Source organism: Arachis hypogaea, chromosome 15 (genome assembly GCF_003086295.3).
Source record: "Arachis hypogaea cultivar Tifrunner chromosome 15, arahy.Tifrunner.gnm2.J5K5, whole genome shotgun sequence".
NCBI classification, from domain to species: domain Eukaryota; kingdom Viridiplantae; phylum Streptophyta; class Magnoliopsida; order Fabales; family Fabaceae; genus Arachis; species Arachis hypogaea.
Window position 1 is genome coordinate 3,116,508 of NC_092050.1, and position 14,378 is coordinate 3,130,885.

General features: G+C 32.2%; 1 protein-coding gene, 1 long non-coding RNA gene and 1 pseudogene across 2 annotated transcripts; 2 read left to right on the top strand and 1 right to left on the bottom strand.

The window, feature by feature from the left end:
* Positions 1–317: 317 nt before the first annotated feature.
* Positions 318–4,999, bottom strand: LOC114925301 (uncharacterized; annotated as a pseudogene).
* Positions 5,000–6,146: 1,147 nt separating this feature from the next.
* Positions 6,147–7,447, top strand: LOC140179576 (uncharacterized). Its single transcript, XR_011873097.1, has 2 exons — positions 6,147–6,943; positions 7,073–7,447. It is a non-coding gene; the product is annotated as an uncharacterized lncRNA (long non-coding RNA).
* A 105-nt stretch (positions 7,448–7,552) lies between these two features.
* On the top strand, positions 7,553–10,289 carry LOC112747601 (WAT1-related protein At3g45870-like). The gene is made up of 7 exons (XM_025795697.3): positions 7,553–8,094; positions 8,210–8,272; positions 8,365–8,481; positions 8,564–8,828; positions 9,024–9,179; positions 9,413–9,564; positions 9,693–10,289. The coding sequence occupies exons 1-7, from the start codon at positions 7,874–7,876 to the stop codon at positions 9,847–9,849; spliced, it is 1,131 nt and encodes a 376-aa protein (XP_025651482.1). The 5' UTR covers positions 7,553–7,873; the 3' UTR covers positions 9,850–10,289.
* The last annotated feature ends 4,089 nt before the right edge of the window (positions 10,290–14,378 follow it).

Genomic DNA, 14,378 nt, shown 5'->3' on the forward strand with positions numbered 1-14,378 from the left:
TCATCTACCTCAATTTGATTTCCTGATGCAACAGCTAAGGGAATCACTCTACCTCACTTGATAACACCCAAGTTTCTCAAAGAAACTCAAAGAAAATTTCATTCATCAAAATTAAGAAAAAAGTGGCTACCAAGTGTTAGAGGGTTTTTATACCTCTTAAATTTAAAACCCTAACTCATAAGTTCACTAGAATAGAAAAAGAAATGGACCAAATCATATCTGAGCCTAAAACAAACAAACAACAAAAATAAAATAAATATAAAATAAATTTTAAGAAGGTGATGTCTCTTTTAATTCATCTTGATTAATGAGGGTCTTCAATGCATCTTGTAAAATAGTAAGACATTTGACTTTTGATAATCGCTAATCATTGTCTTGCCTAATTCTTGATGCATCTCCTGAACACATGCTTTAGCCATGTTTACAAAACCTTCTTTTATTCTCTTAGTTATTGCTCTTGTAATTGGACCAATTGGCATATGACAGTTCTCAGTTTGTCCCGCATGACTCGTATCATTCCTTCCCTCCTGAAAAAGATTCGTCCTCGAATCTGCATCACAATCAAAAGGAGATAGGTCAGAGACATTAAAAGTAGCTGATACATTATACTCACCTGGAAGGTCAATCTTATAAGCATTGTTATTGATCCTTTCGAGCACTTGAAATGGACCATCACCCCTAAGGTCTAACTTGGATTTTCTTTGAGTAGGAAACCTCTCCTTTCTCAAATGAACCCATACCCAGTCACCAGGTTCAAAGACAGGTTGTCTTCGATCTTTATTCACCCGTTGAGCTGTCAACTTATTTTTCTTTTCAAGCAATTCACATGCTTTCAAGTGCATAGCTTTAACATTTTCAGCTTTACCTTCTGCATCCAAGCTAACAATATCACTCAAAGGCAAAGGTAATAAGTCTAAAACAGTTAAAGAATTAAAACCATAAACAAGTTCAAAAGGAGAAAATTCAGTAGAAGAATGAATAGTTCTATTATAAGCAAACTCAATAAAAGGTAAACAATCTTCCCAAGTTTTCAAATTCTTACCAACAACAGCACGTAATAAGGTCTCTAATGTTCTATTTACTACTTCAGTTTGACCATCAGTTTGAGGATGACAAGTAGTAGAGTATAATAATTTTGTGCCTAATCTACCCCATAAAACTTTCCAAAAATGACTCAAAAATTTTACGTCACGATCAGAAACAATAGTTTGGGGAACACCATGCAAACGCACAACCTCTCTAAAGAACAGATCAGCAATATTTGTTGCATCATCAGTTTTATGGCATGCAATAAAATCAGCCATTTTACTAAATCTGTCTACCACAACAAAAATGCTATCTCGACCTTTTTTTGTTCAAGGCAAACCAAGAACAAAATCCATAGAAATATCAACCCACGGATGCATAGGAACAGGTAAAGGAGCATACAAACTATGTGGTAAAGACTTAGATTTAGCCTGTTTACATGCAACATACTTAGCACAAAATTTTTCAACATCTCTACGCATGCGTGGCCAGTAAAAATGTTCAGATAACACATCCAATATCTTATGCACACCAAAATGACCCATCAAACCCCCATTATGTGATTCAAGAACAAGTAAGTCCCTCATAGAACAAGCAGACACACAAATTCTATTGCCACGAAACAGAAAACCTTCATGTCTATAAAATTTGTTAAATGCACTATGTTCACAAGAGGCATAAATAGTAGAAAAGTCAGAATCAGTGACATATAACTCCTTTAAAAACTCAAATCCCAATAACTTAAAGGTAAGGGTAGTAATCAAAGCATACCTCCGAGATAAAGCATCAGCAACGACATTATCTTTACCTTGTTTAAAGGCAATCACATAGGAAAATATTTTAATAAATTCCACCCATTTAGCATGTCTTTTATCAAGCTTACCTTGTCCTTTTAAGTGCTTTAAAGATTCATGATCCGTGTGAATCACAAACTCCTTAGGTAAGAGGTAGTGTTGCCAAACCTCTAAAGCCCGAACCAAAGCATATAATTCTTTGTCATATGTTGAATATTTACGCTGAGCTAAATTCAACTTTTCACTGAAGAAGGCAATGGTTCGTTTTTCCTGCATTAAAACAGCACATATACCAATCTCAGAAGCATCACATTCAATCTCAAAGGTTTTATCAAAGTTAGGTAAAACAAAAATAGGAGCAGAACACAAACAGTCTTTTAGGATATGAAATGCAATGTTTTGTTCCCTTTTCTATTTAAATCCAACATCCTTTTTTATAACCTCTGTGAGAGGCGCAGCAATGGTAGAAATTTTTTTTACAAATCTTCTATAAAACCCAGCTAACCCATGAAAACTTCGTACCTCAGAAGCATTCTTAGGCGTTGGCCATTCACGAATAGCCTTTACCTTTTCCTCATCAACTTCAATTCCACTCGCACTCACAACAAAACCAAGAAATATAACTCGATCAATACAAAAAGCGCACTTTTTAAGATTAGCATATAATTTTTCTTTTCAAAGCACTTCCAAAACAGCTGAAACATGTGACAAGTGGTCATCCAAACAAGTGCTATAAATGAGAATATCATCAAAATAAACAACAACAAATTTACCCAAAAAGTCTCGCAAAACATGGTTCATTAGACGCATAAAAGTACTAGGGGCATTAGTTAACCCAAAAGCATTACTAACCACTCATATAACCCATGTTTTGTTTTAAATGCAGTCTTCCATTCATCCCCTGGTTTCATTCTAATTTGATTATACCCACTTTTCAAATCAATTTTAGTGAATATACATGCACCATATAACTCATCAAGCATGTCATCTAACCTAGGGATAGGATAACGATACTTTACCGTAATTTTATTGACTGCACGACAATCCACACACATTCGCCAAGTACCATCCTTCTTTGGAACCAACAAAACTGGTACAGCACATGGACTCATACTCTTCCGGATGTGACCTTTGGCTAATAACTCCTCCACTTGCCTTTGAAGCTCCTTTGTCTCTTTAGGATTACTCCTATAGGCTGGTCTATTAGGAATGCTAGCACCAGGAATAAAATCAATTGGATGCTTAATCCCACGTAATGGAGGCAAACCACGTGGTACGTCAGTAGGGAAGACATCGACAAATTCCTGCAACAAAGAGACAAAGCTATTTGGCAAATTTGGGTTAAGGTCAGTGTCAGAAAATAAAGTATCCCGAAACCGAACCATAAACAAAGCTTTCTTGCCTATTAAAGCACTCTTTAAATCTCTCTCTTTTGCAAAGAAACACAATTTGCTCTCAACTTTCTCAATTTTTTTGGTATTTGTACTACTCTCATGACATGGACTCTTTTCGTTCTTTTCACTCACCTTTGGGCCTTTTGCTATATTCTTTTCTCTCATAGCCTCTTTTCTCTCAGATTTTTCTGTGATCTCACATTCCATGTTCCCCTTGGTATCCTGTTGAAGCTTCAACTGGTCAAGGTAAACCTCCTTAGGTGATAAAGGAGCAAGAGTGATCTTGCGACCATTAAAATCAAAGGAGAATCGATTCATGTAACCATCATGAAATGCTCGACGGTCGAACTACTAAGGTCGCCCCAATAATAAATGACAAGCTTGCATTGGCACCACATCACACAATGCCTCATCAACATACTTGCCAACAGAGAATGCAACTGTCACCTGTTTCTCAACCTTGATCTCTCCACTGTCATTCAACCACTGCAACGTATATGGTTTAGGATGTCGAAAACATGTCAATCCTAATTTCTCCATCATAAGTGTACTAGCCACATTAGTCCAACTCCCGCCATCAATAATTAGACTACACACTTTTTCACCCACCAAGCATCTAGTGTGAAAAAGATTGTGGCGTTGCTCTAGACTTTCTTCTTTCACCTACAAATTCAAAGCGCGTCTAACAATAAGAGATTCACCATGGACTGCATACTCAACATCACCATCGGAACAATCATCCAAAGGTGGCATACTATTATGATCAGAATCATCACCATGATCAGAATTAGACACAATATCATCTCCTCTAATAACCATTAATCTCCTGTTTGGGCATTCATTAGCATAATGACTCATACCATGACACTTGAAACATTTAATATCTCGATGCCTAGAAGTAGTAGAAGAAGAGTTAGAATTACCTTTCTTCTTCGTAGCATCAAACAACGCATTGGATTCAATACTCGTAGTCTTTGTTGTGTCAGCACCATGAGAGTGCCACTTGGGATTAGCATGAGACAATCCTCTTGGTGTTCTTCTTTGTTGTTGCTTCTCCACCTTCATGGTCATACTGACCAAATCCTCCATCTCCACATAATGGTGTAACTCCACCACATCAGCAATCGCTCTATTCAAACCACCTACAAATCGTGCCATAGTAACCTCAGTGTCATCTTCTATGTTGGCAGTAATCATAAGCGTCTCCATTTCCTTATGGTAGTCTTCAACAGACTTGGAGCCTTGAGTCAGTCGATGTAACTTCTGATGCACTTCCCTGTAGTAGTACGAAGGCACAAATCGTTTCTTCATGAGGCGCTTCATAAGATCCCAAGACTCTATAGGGTGATCATCATTCCTCCGTCTTGTCTTCACTAGTTCATCCCACCAAAGCAAGGCATAGTCAGAGAATGCAACTGCTGCCAAACGAACCTTCTTTACTTCAGAGTAATTATGACAAGAAAAAATTCTTTTCACCTTACATTCCCACTCCAAATCAACTTCAGGATCATTTCTCCCTTTGAATGGTGGTATTTGCATCTTGATGGCGTTGATATTGCTATCTTGACTTTTGTGTCGAGGTGTTATAACCCCATCAGAGTCATCATCAGAAGGTACATGATTAGGACGCCGATTCCGGAAAGGTCCTTGTTTAGTATTCTTGGATAGTGTCTGTGTCACCTCTTGCCTCTATGCTTCCAATTTAGTCAAGCGATTGGTTAAGTGGTGAATAGTCCTTTGCATCAACTCCATGTCAACTACAGTATCTTCGGAATGAGCTGCCATAACAATGAACATGTAACAAAATGTTATAGAAAGGACCTCACAATCACTCGCTCACGTGTTTCACTCAAAGATGGACACTCGTGTTTATTCTCAAAATTAGCTTTTACCCTCTATTGAACTTAACACTCTTACCTTTTACCACTCTTGAATCTCTTTGACTGTTGCACTCTAGAAATAAAACAAAAATAAAAGATAGAGAAAATCCGACGCAACGATAAAAGAAAAGATGGAAAGGATAATAAAAAGGGACAAAGACACAAAAGACAAAAGATAAGGATAATAAAAAAAAATAAAAATAATAAGAATAATAATAATAATAATAACAACGTATGTAATGATTTTTTTCTTTTTTTTTGCTAAAGTGCTACGGTGTAAACTTTAAAGTACGTACTCTCTTTTTTTTGTACTCAAGATGTGTTGGCAAAAGAAAATTTACTAATAATAAGAAGAAACTTTAAAAAGTGCGTACTCTTTTTTTTTCTAATAATAAGAAGAAAGATAATAAACTAATAGGAAAGGAAGGACGAAAAGAATAATGAGAAACACAAAAACAGCAAAAACAGACAATAATCATACGGAAAGGAATTAAAAAGCCAATCAACAAGAAAATAATAAGACGTAAGGATAAACGGTCATATATGACTGGATTTTTTTTAATGTATATAGAACACAAGAAGGAGAAACATAGACTAATGAAAATTAATCTAGAACCTAAAATCTGATACCAAATGATACGGAACGTAACCCTGGAAGATCAAAGAAAGAGACTCCTCTACCTCAATTTGATTTCCTGATGCAACAGCTAAGGGAATCACTTTATCTTACCTGATAACATCCAAGTTTCTCAAAGAAACTCAAAAAAAATTTCATTCATCGAAATTAAGAAAAAAGTGGCTATCAAGTCTTAGAGGATTTTTGTACCTCTTAAATTTAAAACCCTAACTCATAAGTTCACTAGAATAGAAAAAAAAATAGGCCAAATCATATTTGGGCCTAAAACAAACAAACAACGAAAATAAAATAAATTCTAAAAAGGTGATGTCTCTTTTAATTCATCTTGATTAACGAGGGTCTTCAATGCATCTTGTAAAATAGTAAGACATTTGACTTTTGATAATCGCTAATCATTGTCTTGCTTAATTCTTGATGCATCTCCTGAACATATGATCTCTTGTAATTGGACCAATTGGCATATGACAGTTCTCAGTTTGTCCCACGTGATTCGTATCACTCTTTCTTGTATCTTTCGGTGTATTTATATTTTTTTTTCTTTTAAAACAAGAATTTAATTTTGATGTGCCGACAATCTAAAATAGTTTCATGTGCATTCAATTATGTATCGTCATGTTAGCAGAAATAACTACTTTTCACAGTATAGACATGATTAAATGACTGTGTAAAATGGTTTATACTGTCAGTACATCAAAATTAAACTCTTAAAACAATTGTTAAACAAGGCTTTATTGCTTCTATTATCCATTTACAAAGCCTCAAAAACTTTCTAATAATTCTCACTTATTATGAACTATCACTTTTACACAAATCTCTTATGATTCAGATGAAAATCTGAGGACATTGGGTAATGGGTAGTGTAGCAGTTTCTTTTATATCAAGCAAGTATGTTATGTCCTGCTCATAACAACGTTCACTTTCCGATTTCCAATTTATTTGGAATGTTGAGGTTCTTTCTAGAAATTTTTTCTTATACTATGATTCTAATAAATATAATGTTATATGAATTATATTTTCATTCACAAGTACTGAAAAATTACCTAGAGACATCTGTCACAGCATATTCGTACTTCTTTAGAACTGTATTGATGGTGATAGTATCAATGTTCATGACTGGTGGGATATCAAACTGGATTTTGACACGGTCCTGCAACCTGCATGTTCTACCTTCCTATCTCTAATTTTCCTTGGTAATCCTCTTTACTTGGGAAGGTAGGTATTGCTGTTATTGCTTCAAGTTACTGATGCATTTTTGTTCTTTGGCATCTAAAAGTGCCATTTTGGAATTTGGAATTATTTTTTATTTCTTATTATTCTTTTTTCCTTTCTGAATGACAATAGTATACTGGGAGGAACTTTTATCATTGCTGGCCTATATATTGTTACCTGGGGATCTTACAAAGAAAAGCAGGAAAATGCTGGAGTTATTGCTGATGAATCATGTGTGTCTGATCCACTTATTCAAGAAAAGACAGTGTATCAGAAAGCTCTAAATTAATGCCTACCCTTAGTCATTGGGTTAAGGAACTGAACTGAATTGTGTAATATTGAATATTGGTGTGCATCAAAACTGTTCTCTTCCATATTTGGTTTCTGTCAATTTTAAATGTTTATATTAGCTACTCATGCTCAAATTATTCCATTCCATGTGAATCTTGTGTTCTTGAGCCGCTTATTCATGAAAAGACAGTGTGTTAAAAAGCCCATTACTGCTAAGGAGCTTAATTCTGCAATTTCAATTTTTTATTTATGCCAATTGTGGGCCAACTATGTTACTGAAATTGAATATTTAAGAGGCAACACCTATCAGAAAAATAAAAAGTGATGTTATATAAAGTTATGTCTCAACCGAAAAAATAAACACCTTCTTACAACACTGCATGGAAATAATAAAATAAGAAAAGGACAAGTGACACAACCAAGAGAGAAGCCATGTCCACAAGTTCTTCAATTAACTATGTTATCTTATCAATTATGATTCACTCTTGGATGCTTCAGAGTCAACCACCAATAATTACCAAGAAGAACAACAGTTTGATCAAAGACCAAAAATCTAATAATTGTAGTAGTATTAGCACTGAGCTAAAAGCTGAAAACTTTCTTTACTCTTTCAAGAATTAACCACTTGGGCAGGTAGAGTTGATGGCAGAGAATGGATTAGGGTCATCAGTGGTGGGGGGTGGTGGTGGAGGTGAGACATGGAAGGCACAGTTAGGGATGTTAATAGTGCCCATGATCCATGGTGGTTACCATGTAATAACCAAAGTGGTACTCAATGATGGTGTCAACCAAATAGTTTACTGTGCCTACAGAGATCTCATTGCCCTTTCTATCCTTGCTCCTCTTGCCTATTTCCATGAAAAGTATGCACCATATCATATCTTCTATAATCCTCTAACACATTCAAACTTTAGAAACTCAAATTCTGAATTATATTCATTTTATTGTTTCCTCTTGTGATCTATTTTTCACTTATAGGCAGAGAAGACCACCAATTACTAAGGGTCTATTAATCTCATTCTTCTTTGTTGGATTATTTGGGTGACCTTCTACACTTAATTATTTCAATTTATATAACTAAGAAGTATATATAATATAGCATAATCCTTGGTTGCCTCTTGAATCTTGATCAGGGTAGTTGGCAACCACCTTTTGTTTGTTATTGGTCTAAGCTATACTAATCCATCATATGCTTCTGCCTTAGAGCCAACAGTTCCAGTCTTTACATTTCTCTTTTCTCTAATCATGGGGTCAGTTTCTCTCTCACTCATTCCTATATATTTCTGTTTGTTTTTGCAATTTTCCATATAATTTTTCAACTTATTCATGCAGCATAGAAAAAGTGAACTTGTTAAGGTATGAAGGTGTGGCAAAGGTTGTTGGAACTGTTGTCTGTGTTTCTGGTGCCATATTGATGGTTGTATATCATGGTCCAGTTGTTATAGGAAATTCAGAAACAGGACTGCAACATGTATCACAAGATGCATCTGGAATGTTAATTGATGGGTTGAAGTTTATAGGATTAGATCAATTCAGTCTTGGGGTTATATGCATAATAGGACACTGCTTGTCCATGGCTGCTTATCTGGCCATTCAGGTATCTATCCTTAATTTGTGTCAACTATACTAGTTCTCTCAAGAGTTTTTCCTTGGACTATGATTCTAATTAATAAAATATATGCTTCCCTTTTGAGGACTTATAAAATTTATAAACTTATATTCATTATTTGATGACAGGTTATATGCAAAGTTGTTGATATTTTTAATATCTTACTATGAACTATATTTTCAGGCACAATTACTGAAAAAGTACCCCACAAATATATCTCTCACGGCGTATTCATACTTTTTTGGAGCTGGATTGATGGTGATAATATCAATATTTATGTCTAATGAGATAACAGACTGGATTTTGATGCCGTCGGAAATACTTGCTGTTCTTTACGCTGTGAGTCTCTAACATTTTTAGCAACTCTCAACACTTATTTGTTGTTACCATTTCCAGAACTATTCAAGTTGTTTCAATGTATTTAAATAAAAAATTTTGTTCAAACATATTGATCATGATTGCAACAATAGACAAAGTTAAAATGGGGTTAATGACAGAGAGGAGTAAGTAATATATGCTTTTTACGTTTTCAACAAGTAGTTTTGACAAATATGTTCTAATCTTTTTTTTAGGGAATTGTTGCATCCGCCCTTGCTTATGGACTGATAACATGGTGCAACAAGATTTTGGGGCCAATTATGATTGCCCTTTTTAGCTCCCTTCAACCTGCATGTTCTACTTCCCTGTCTCTAATTTTTCTTGGTACTCCTCTTTACTTGGGAAGGTATGTATTGCTCATATTGGTTCAAGTTACTGATTCATTTTAGTTCTGTGGCATCTAAAAGTGGCATTTGGAATTTGGAATTATTGTTTATTTCTTTTATTCTTTTTTTTTTTTCTGAATGACAACAGTATACTTGGAGGAACTTTTATCATTGCTGGCCTATATATTGTTACTTGGGGATCTTACAAAGAAAACCAGGCAAATGCTGGAGTTATTGCTTTTGAATCTTGTGTGTCTGATCCACTTCTTCAAGAAAAGACTGTGTGTCAGAAGGCTCAAGATTAGTGCATCCCTCAAGTCATTGGGTTAAGGAACTGAACTGAACTGAATTGTATAATATTGTATATTAGTGTGCATCAAAAGTGTTCTGTTCCATGTTTGGTTCCTGTGAATTTAAAAATGTTTATGCTAGCTGCTTATGCTTGCATCAGGTTAGGCCGCCTACTTTATACCATTTGAGTGAGCTTTTTCGGAACCTCGTGTGGATAGGTCATTTTCCGGAGTTTACATAATGTGAAAGGCTTTGTCCCATGCTATCCTATGTTGTTTTAGGACCAACTCTAGAGAGACCAATTTTTACATCATTTTAAGTCAGAAATTTATGTTTCATATGATAAGGATCCTTGTTTCATTTTTAGGATAAAATCCAATATTTGACTTCATTTATCATTTGAGTACAATTTTCATGAAAAATGGAATAACAGACTGGACTTTGACAGTTAAAATACTTGCCGTTCTTTATGCTATGAGTCACTATAATTTTCAGTATCTGCAATTGAATCCAAATATATTGATTTATAAATGTAGCAAAAAGAAAATGTTAAAATCAGTTATAAATGGAGGGAGTAACATATTTTTCTCCCACCACCACAATGAAGGTCATGAAGGACTATGGAGTTCCTCAGTCTTGGACTAAATTGACCACAATCCCCCACCACCCGCTACTCGTTCATAGTCCCTCATGCGTTGCATTACAGCCTATATACATGTTGAAACATGTTCTCCTTGCAATTTCTCCGAGTGGCAAGTTTGTTTTATGTAACTTAAAAGATGGCAGCATAGATCTTCCTAATATTAACAGCTCCAGTGATGGCATGCCCAGACTTCTTCCTTTAACTCAGCACGCATGTACAAGGGTCTTTCAACTCTATCATGAAAGCTTAGTTTCACCGTCGCACTTTGGTCTTCCAAGTTGCTCATCTGAGATGCGCTTAATTAAGCCAAGCCTATAATCTCTTAAGATTAATGTAGTGCCTTGTTTTTTTTGTATTTTATAGACTCTGGCTTCATGTTTAATGTTTTTTAATTAGGTTCCTTATGAATACCGATTTTCTTTTGTTTTAGTTAGAATATGTATTCATCATAAAATGCTATATAATTTATGTTTTGTATCCAACAACTGCACAGAGGATCTTCTGATAGTGGACTTTCTGATCTTAACAAAATACAGAAATGCCAAGAAAGTGTTGCTATAAAACCTGTAAAGAAAATGAACAAGATATACAAGAAAGAGCTTGCACTTGCATTCTTATTGCTCACTGCTGCATTTAGGAGCTTGTTATCAGCACAAGGGATGCACTTCTACTACTTATTGTTCCAAGGAGTGTCATTTCTCCTTGTAGGTTTGGATTTAATTGGAGGACAAATGAGCTAGAGGATCATAAGAATTTGTTATTGTTACTATTATTAGAAAGATAAACAATTCAAGAGGCCAACCAATTGTGGAATTGCTGCTATACAAAGATGTTGGTTTTGGCAGTTATATCATATGCAAGGTTTCTGGATAATGTGGCTCATCAGGTAAAAATGCTGAAAGCTCTACCATTGAGTCAAAGCATATAAATAAGTTTGTTATTCTTCTTCTTTTTCAAGTTTTTGTTTCATTTTCTTTAATTGTTCCCGAGGTTGTTTTTCATTTTCATTTTTCTCAATTTTCTGTAATATATAAGCCGGTTCGCTTTCTCTCAGTTCCGTATCAAACTGTTGCTCAATTCATTAATGGCAGAGCACATGAATTGCATACCCTCAACCAAGTCTTGTGGGTGGACCCTTTCTCTCATGTTCTACTTCATCATCTATTCAACCTATAATAAATAAATTAAATGTATCTAGGACATGTGTATTAATAATTTAATAAATCGAGCCGGCTCACGAGCTAATGGGCTGAGTTTATCCAAGTTCAAACTCGACTCATTTAATTTGAGTTTAATTTTAAGCTCAAGCTCGATTCATCAGCTCACGAGCTCAGCTTATCGAGCTATTAACGAATCGAGCTCGAGTTGATTTATGAACTGGCTTGACTTACTTTTAACCTTATATATAAGTAATTTTTTTGAATTTAAAAAATTTAATTAGACTTGGTTGATGAAAATATTTAAATACGTAACAAGAACTCATCATTTTAAGCTAAATCCAGCTTTAATATATTAGAAGAAATAGATAAAATGACCAATTAATTACTAAGATTTGAATTAGATGTTGGCCCATGTAAATTAGATTAAGTAATAAGTACTAAGAAAATGAAATTAACTTATGTTGCTGATTTGTTTTTATAACAATACATAATATACATATTTAATTTATACACATAGTTATAATAATACTTTAATTTTAATACTCTGATAATATAAAATATTTTATATAATTATTTAATTATATTATTTTTTAATAATTATTTAAATAGTCAACGTAAAAAAATACTTTTGCTAACATTACGTAAATATTCAAATTCTATTATATAATAGATAAAAATAATTTAATTATTTCCACCGTTATTAGTACTATCTCTCTTAAAAGGTACTTTTATGTATGTAATAATAATTGATTAATTGTACTCTTCAAGATTCATCGTTTCTTTCTATAAATGGCTTTTATGTTTTAGTGGGATTTTAATTTTTGATTAATAATATAATTAATGATGATGATTTTTCATCATTCAAAAATTAACTTTTTCAAGACACTAAACAATTAAGGGATAAATTTTTTTGGTATTAAAAAATAATTAATTATTTTTTTTTTTTAGTTATTCATAATATTTTTCAATTCGATCAATAAATCAAGAATTAAGAGATAATAATTAATTTATTTATTCATTTATAAATATGAGAAGACCTACTGCCCATAAAGAGAAGGGAGCAAACATCGCTAAGGGATACTCTTCAAAAATACTATAAATTGATAAATACTTTAACTAGTATTTACTATCTACTTAATATACTAAAATTGGGTTTTCTTTTAACTTATGATGGTCAGATGTCACTTTTTTATTAATCCATTTTTCCTTCAAAATGATTGCACTATTTGTTCTTCTAAATTTATTTTAAAAAAATATCTTTAATTAATATAATTATATTATAATTAGTATTTAATGAATGATACATAATTATACTAATTTAAAAAAGGCCTTTATTATAAGTATATCAAATCAATATGATATGATAAGATAATAATATGCTAATGGCATGAGTTATTCTAATCATAATAAAATTCTTTTCAATGCACAGGTTATTTTTTTTTTTTTTTTTTACCAAAGATAGAAGACTCGAATCCGCAACTTCTTAATTGAGTATAGGGAGACTATGCCATTTGAGCTATTATTCATTGGCGCACAGGTTATTTTTCTGTACTTATAAGTCTTAGCTTTTTAATAATAATAATAATAATAATAATAATAATAATAATAATAATAATAATAATCTATTTAATCTATTAAAATTAAATTTTTTTTCTAATTAATGAAAATGAAGTATCATTTCCTGATGAGTTTTTTTCTCCAAAATAAAAATATTATCTTTTAATATATTTACATTTATTATTTATCAATTTCTTTTATTTTTATTTCTCACATTTGTTAAAGATTTTTTTTAATTATTGTTATTTAATTTACTTATTTTAGATATTAATTATTAATAAGTCTTCACAATTATTTTTCAACTATTAGTATTATTGGTATATTAGTATATTTTTAGAAATATTGGAAGTGAGATGTCAATTTCTTATGAACTTTTTTCTTTCCAAAATAAAAGCGCTACTTTCAATATATTTATATTTATTATCTTCTCAATCTATTTTAAGAAAATATCTTTTTTATAATTATATAAAAATTAATATTTAATATATTATTATACTAATCATCAATCATTAAATATTTTTAATCATTCTAATTATTATATTAATTTATTTATATAATTCTAATTCTCCATCATTATGCAAGTTGATATACACCTTCATACAAGTTGATACTAATTATTATATTAATTGTATAATACTAATTGTCGATCATTAATATTTTTAATTATTATTTTTCAATTATTATTTTTAATCAAGCATAATTAGTAACAAATTGATACATACATTAATGGTGATAAATTGATATTGATATTAATTAATTAATTATTTAATTAATTAATCATAATAATAACAATAATAATAATAATAATAATAATAGAAAAGGTCTAAACAGCACATGCACACGCTATATTTTTAAAAAGCAAAATATATTTTTAAAAAGATTAAGATATCAATAATTAAAAAAAAAATAAACATAATTCTATAATTCTAATTGTCATAAATATGATACTAACGTTGATAGTGGTAAATTGATATTGATATCAATAATTAATTTCTATAGTTATTTTTGTACTACTAATTGTCATAAATATGATATTAACGTTAATAGTAGTAAATTGATATTGATATCAATAATTAATTTCTATAATTATTTTTGTACTACTAACCTAGGTTATATATAGTGTTTCTTTTGCCATTTGTGAGTCTAAATTTAACATGCAAAGCATTCTTTTTTTTCTAATTTG

What these genes read in the sequence shown, in the direction of transcription:
- LOC112747601 (XM_025795697.3), top strand. Translation starts at nt 7,874, where the DNA reads ATGGCAGAGAATGGATTAGGGTCATCAGTGGTGGGGGGTGGTGGTGGA. An exon ending in TTCTTTGTTGGATTATTTGG is followed by an intron (nt 8,273 to 8,364) that starts GTGACCTTCTAC and finishes AATCTTGATCAG; the next exon opens with GGTAGTTGGCAACCACCTTT. An exon ending in TACTTGCTGTTCTTTACGCT is followed by an intron (nt 9,180 to 9,412) that starts GTGAGTCTCTAA and finishes TCTTTTTTTTAG; the next exon opens with GGAATTGTTGCATCCGCCCT.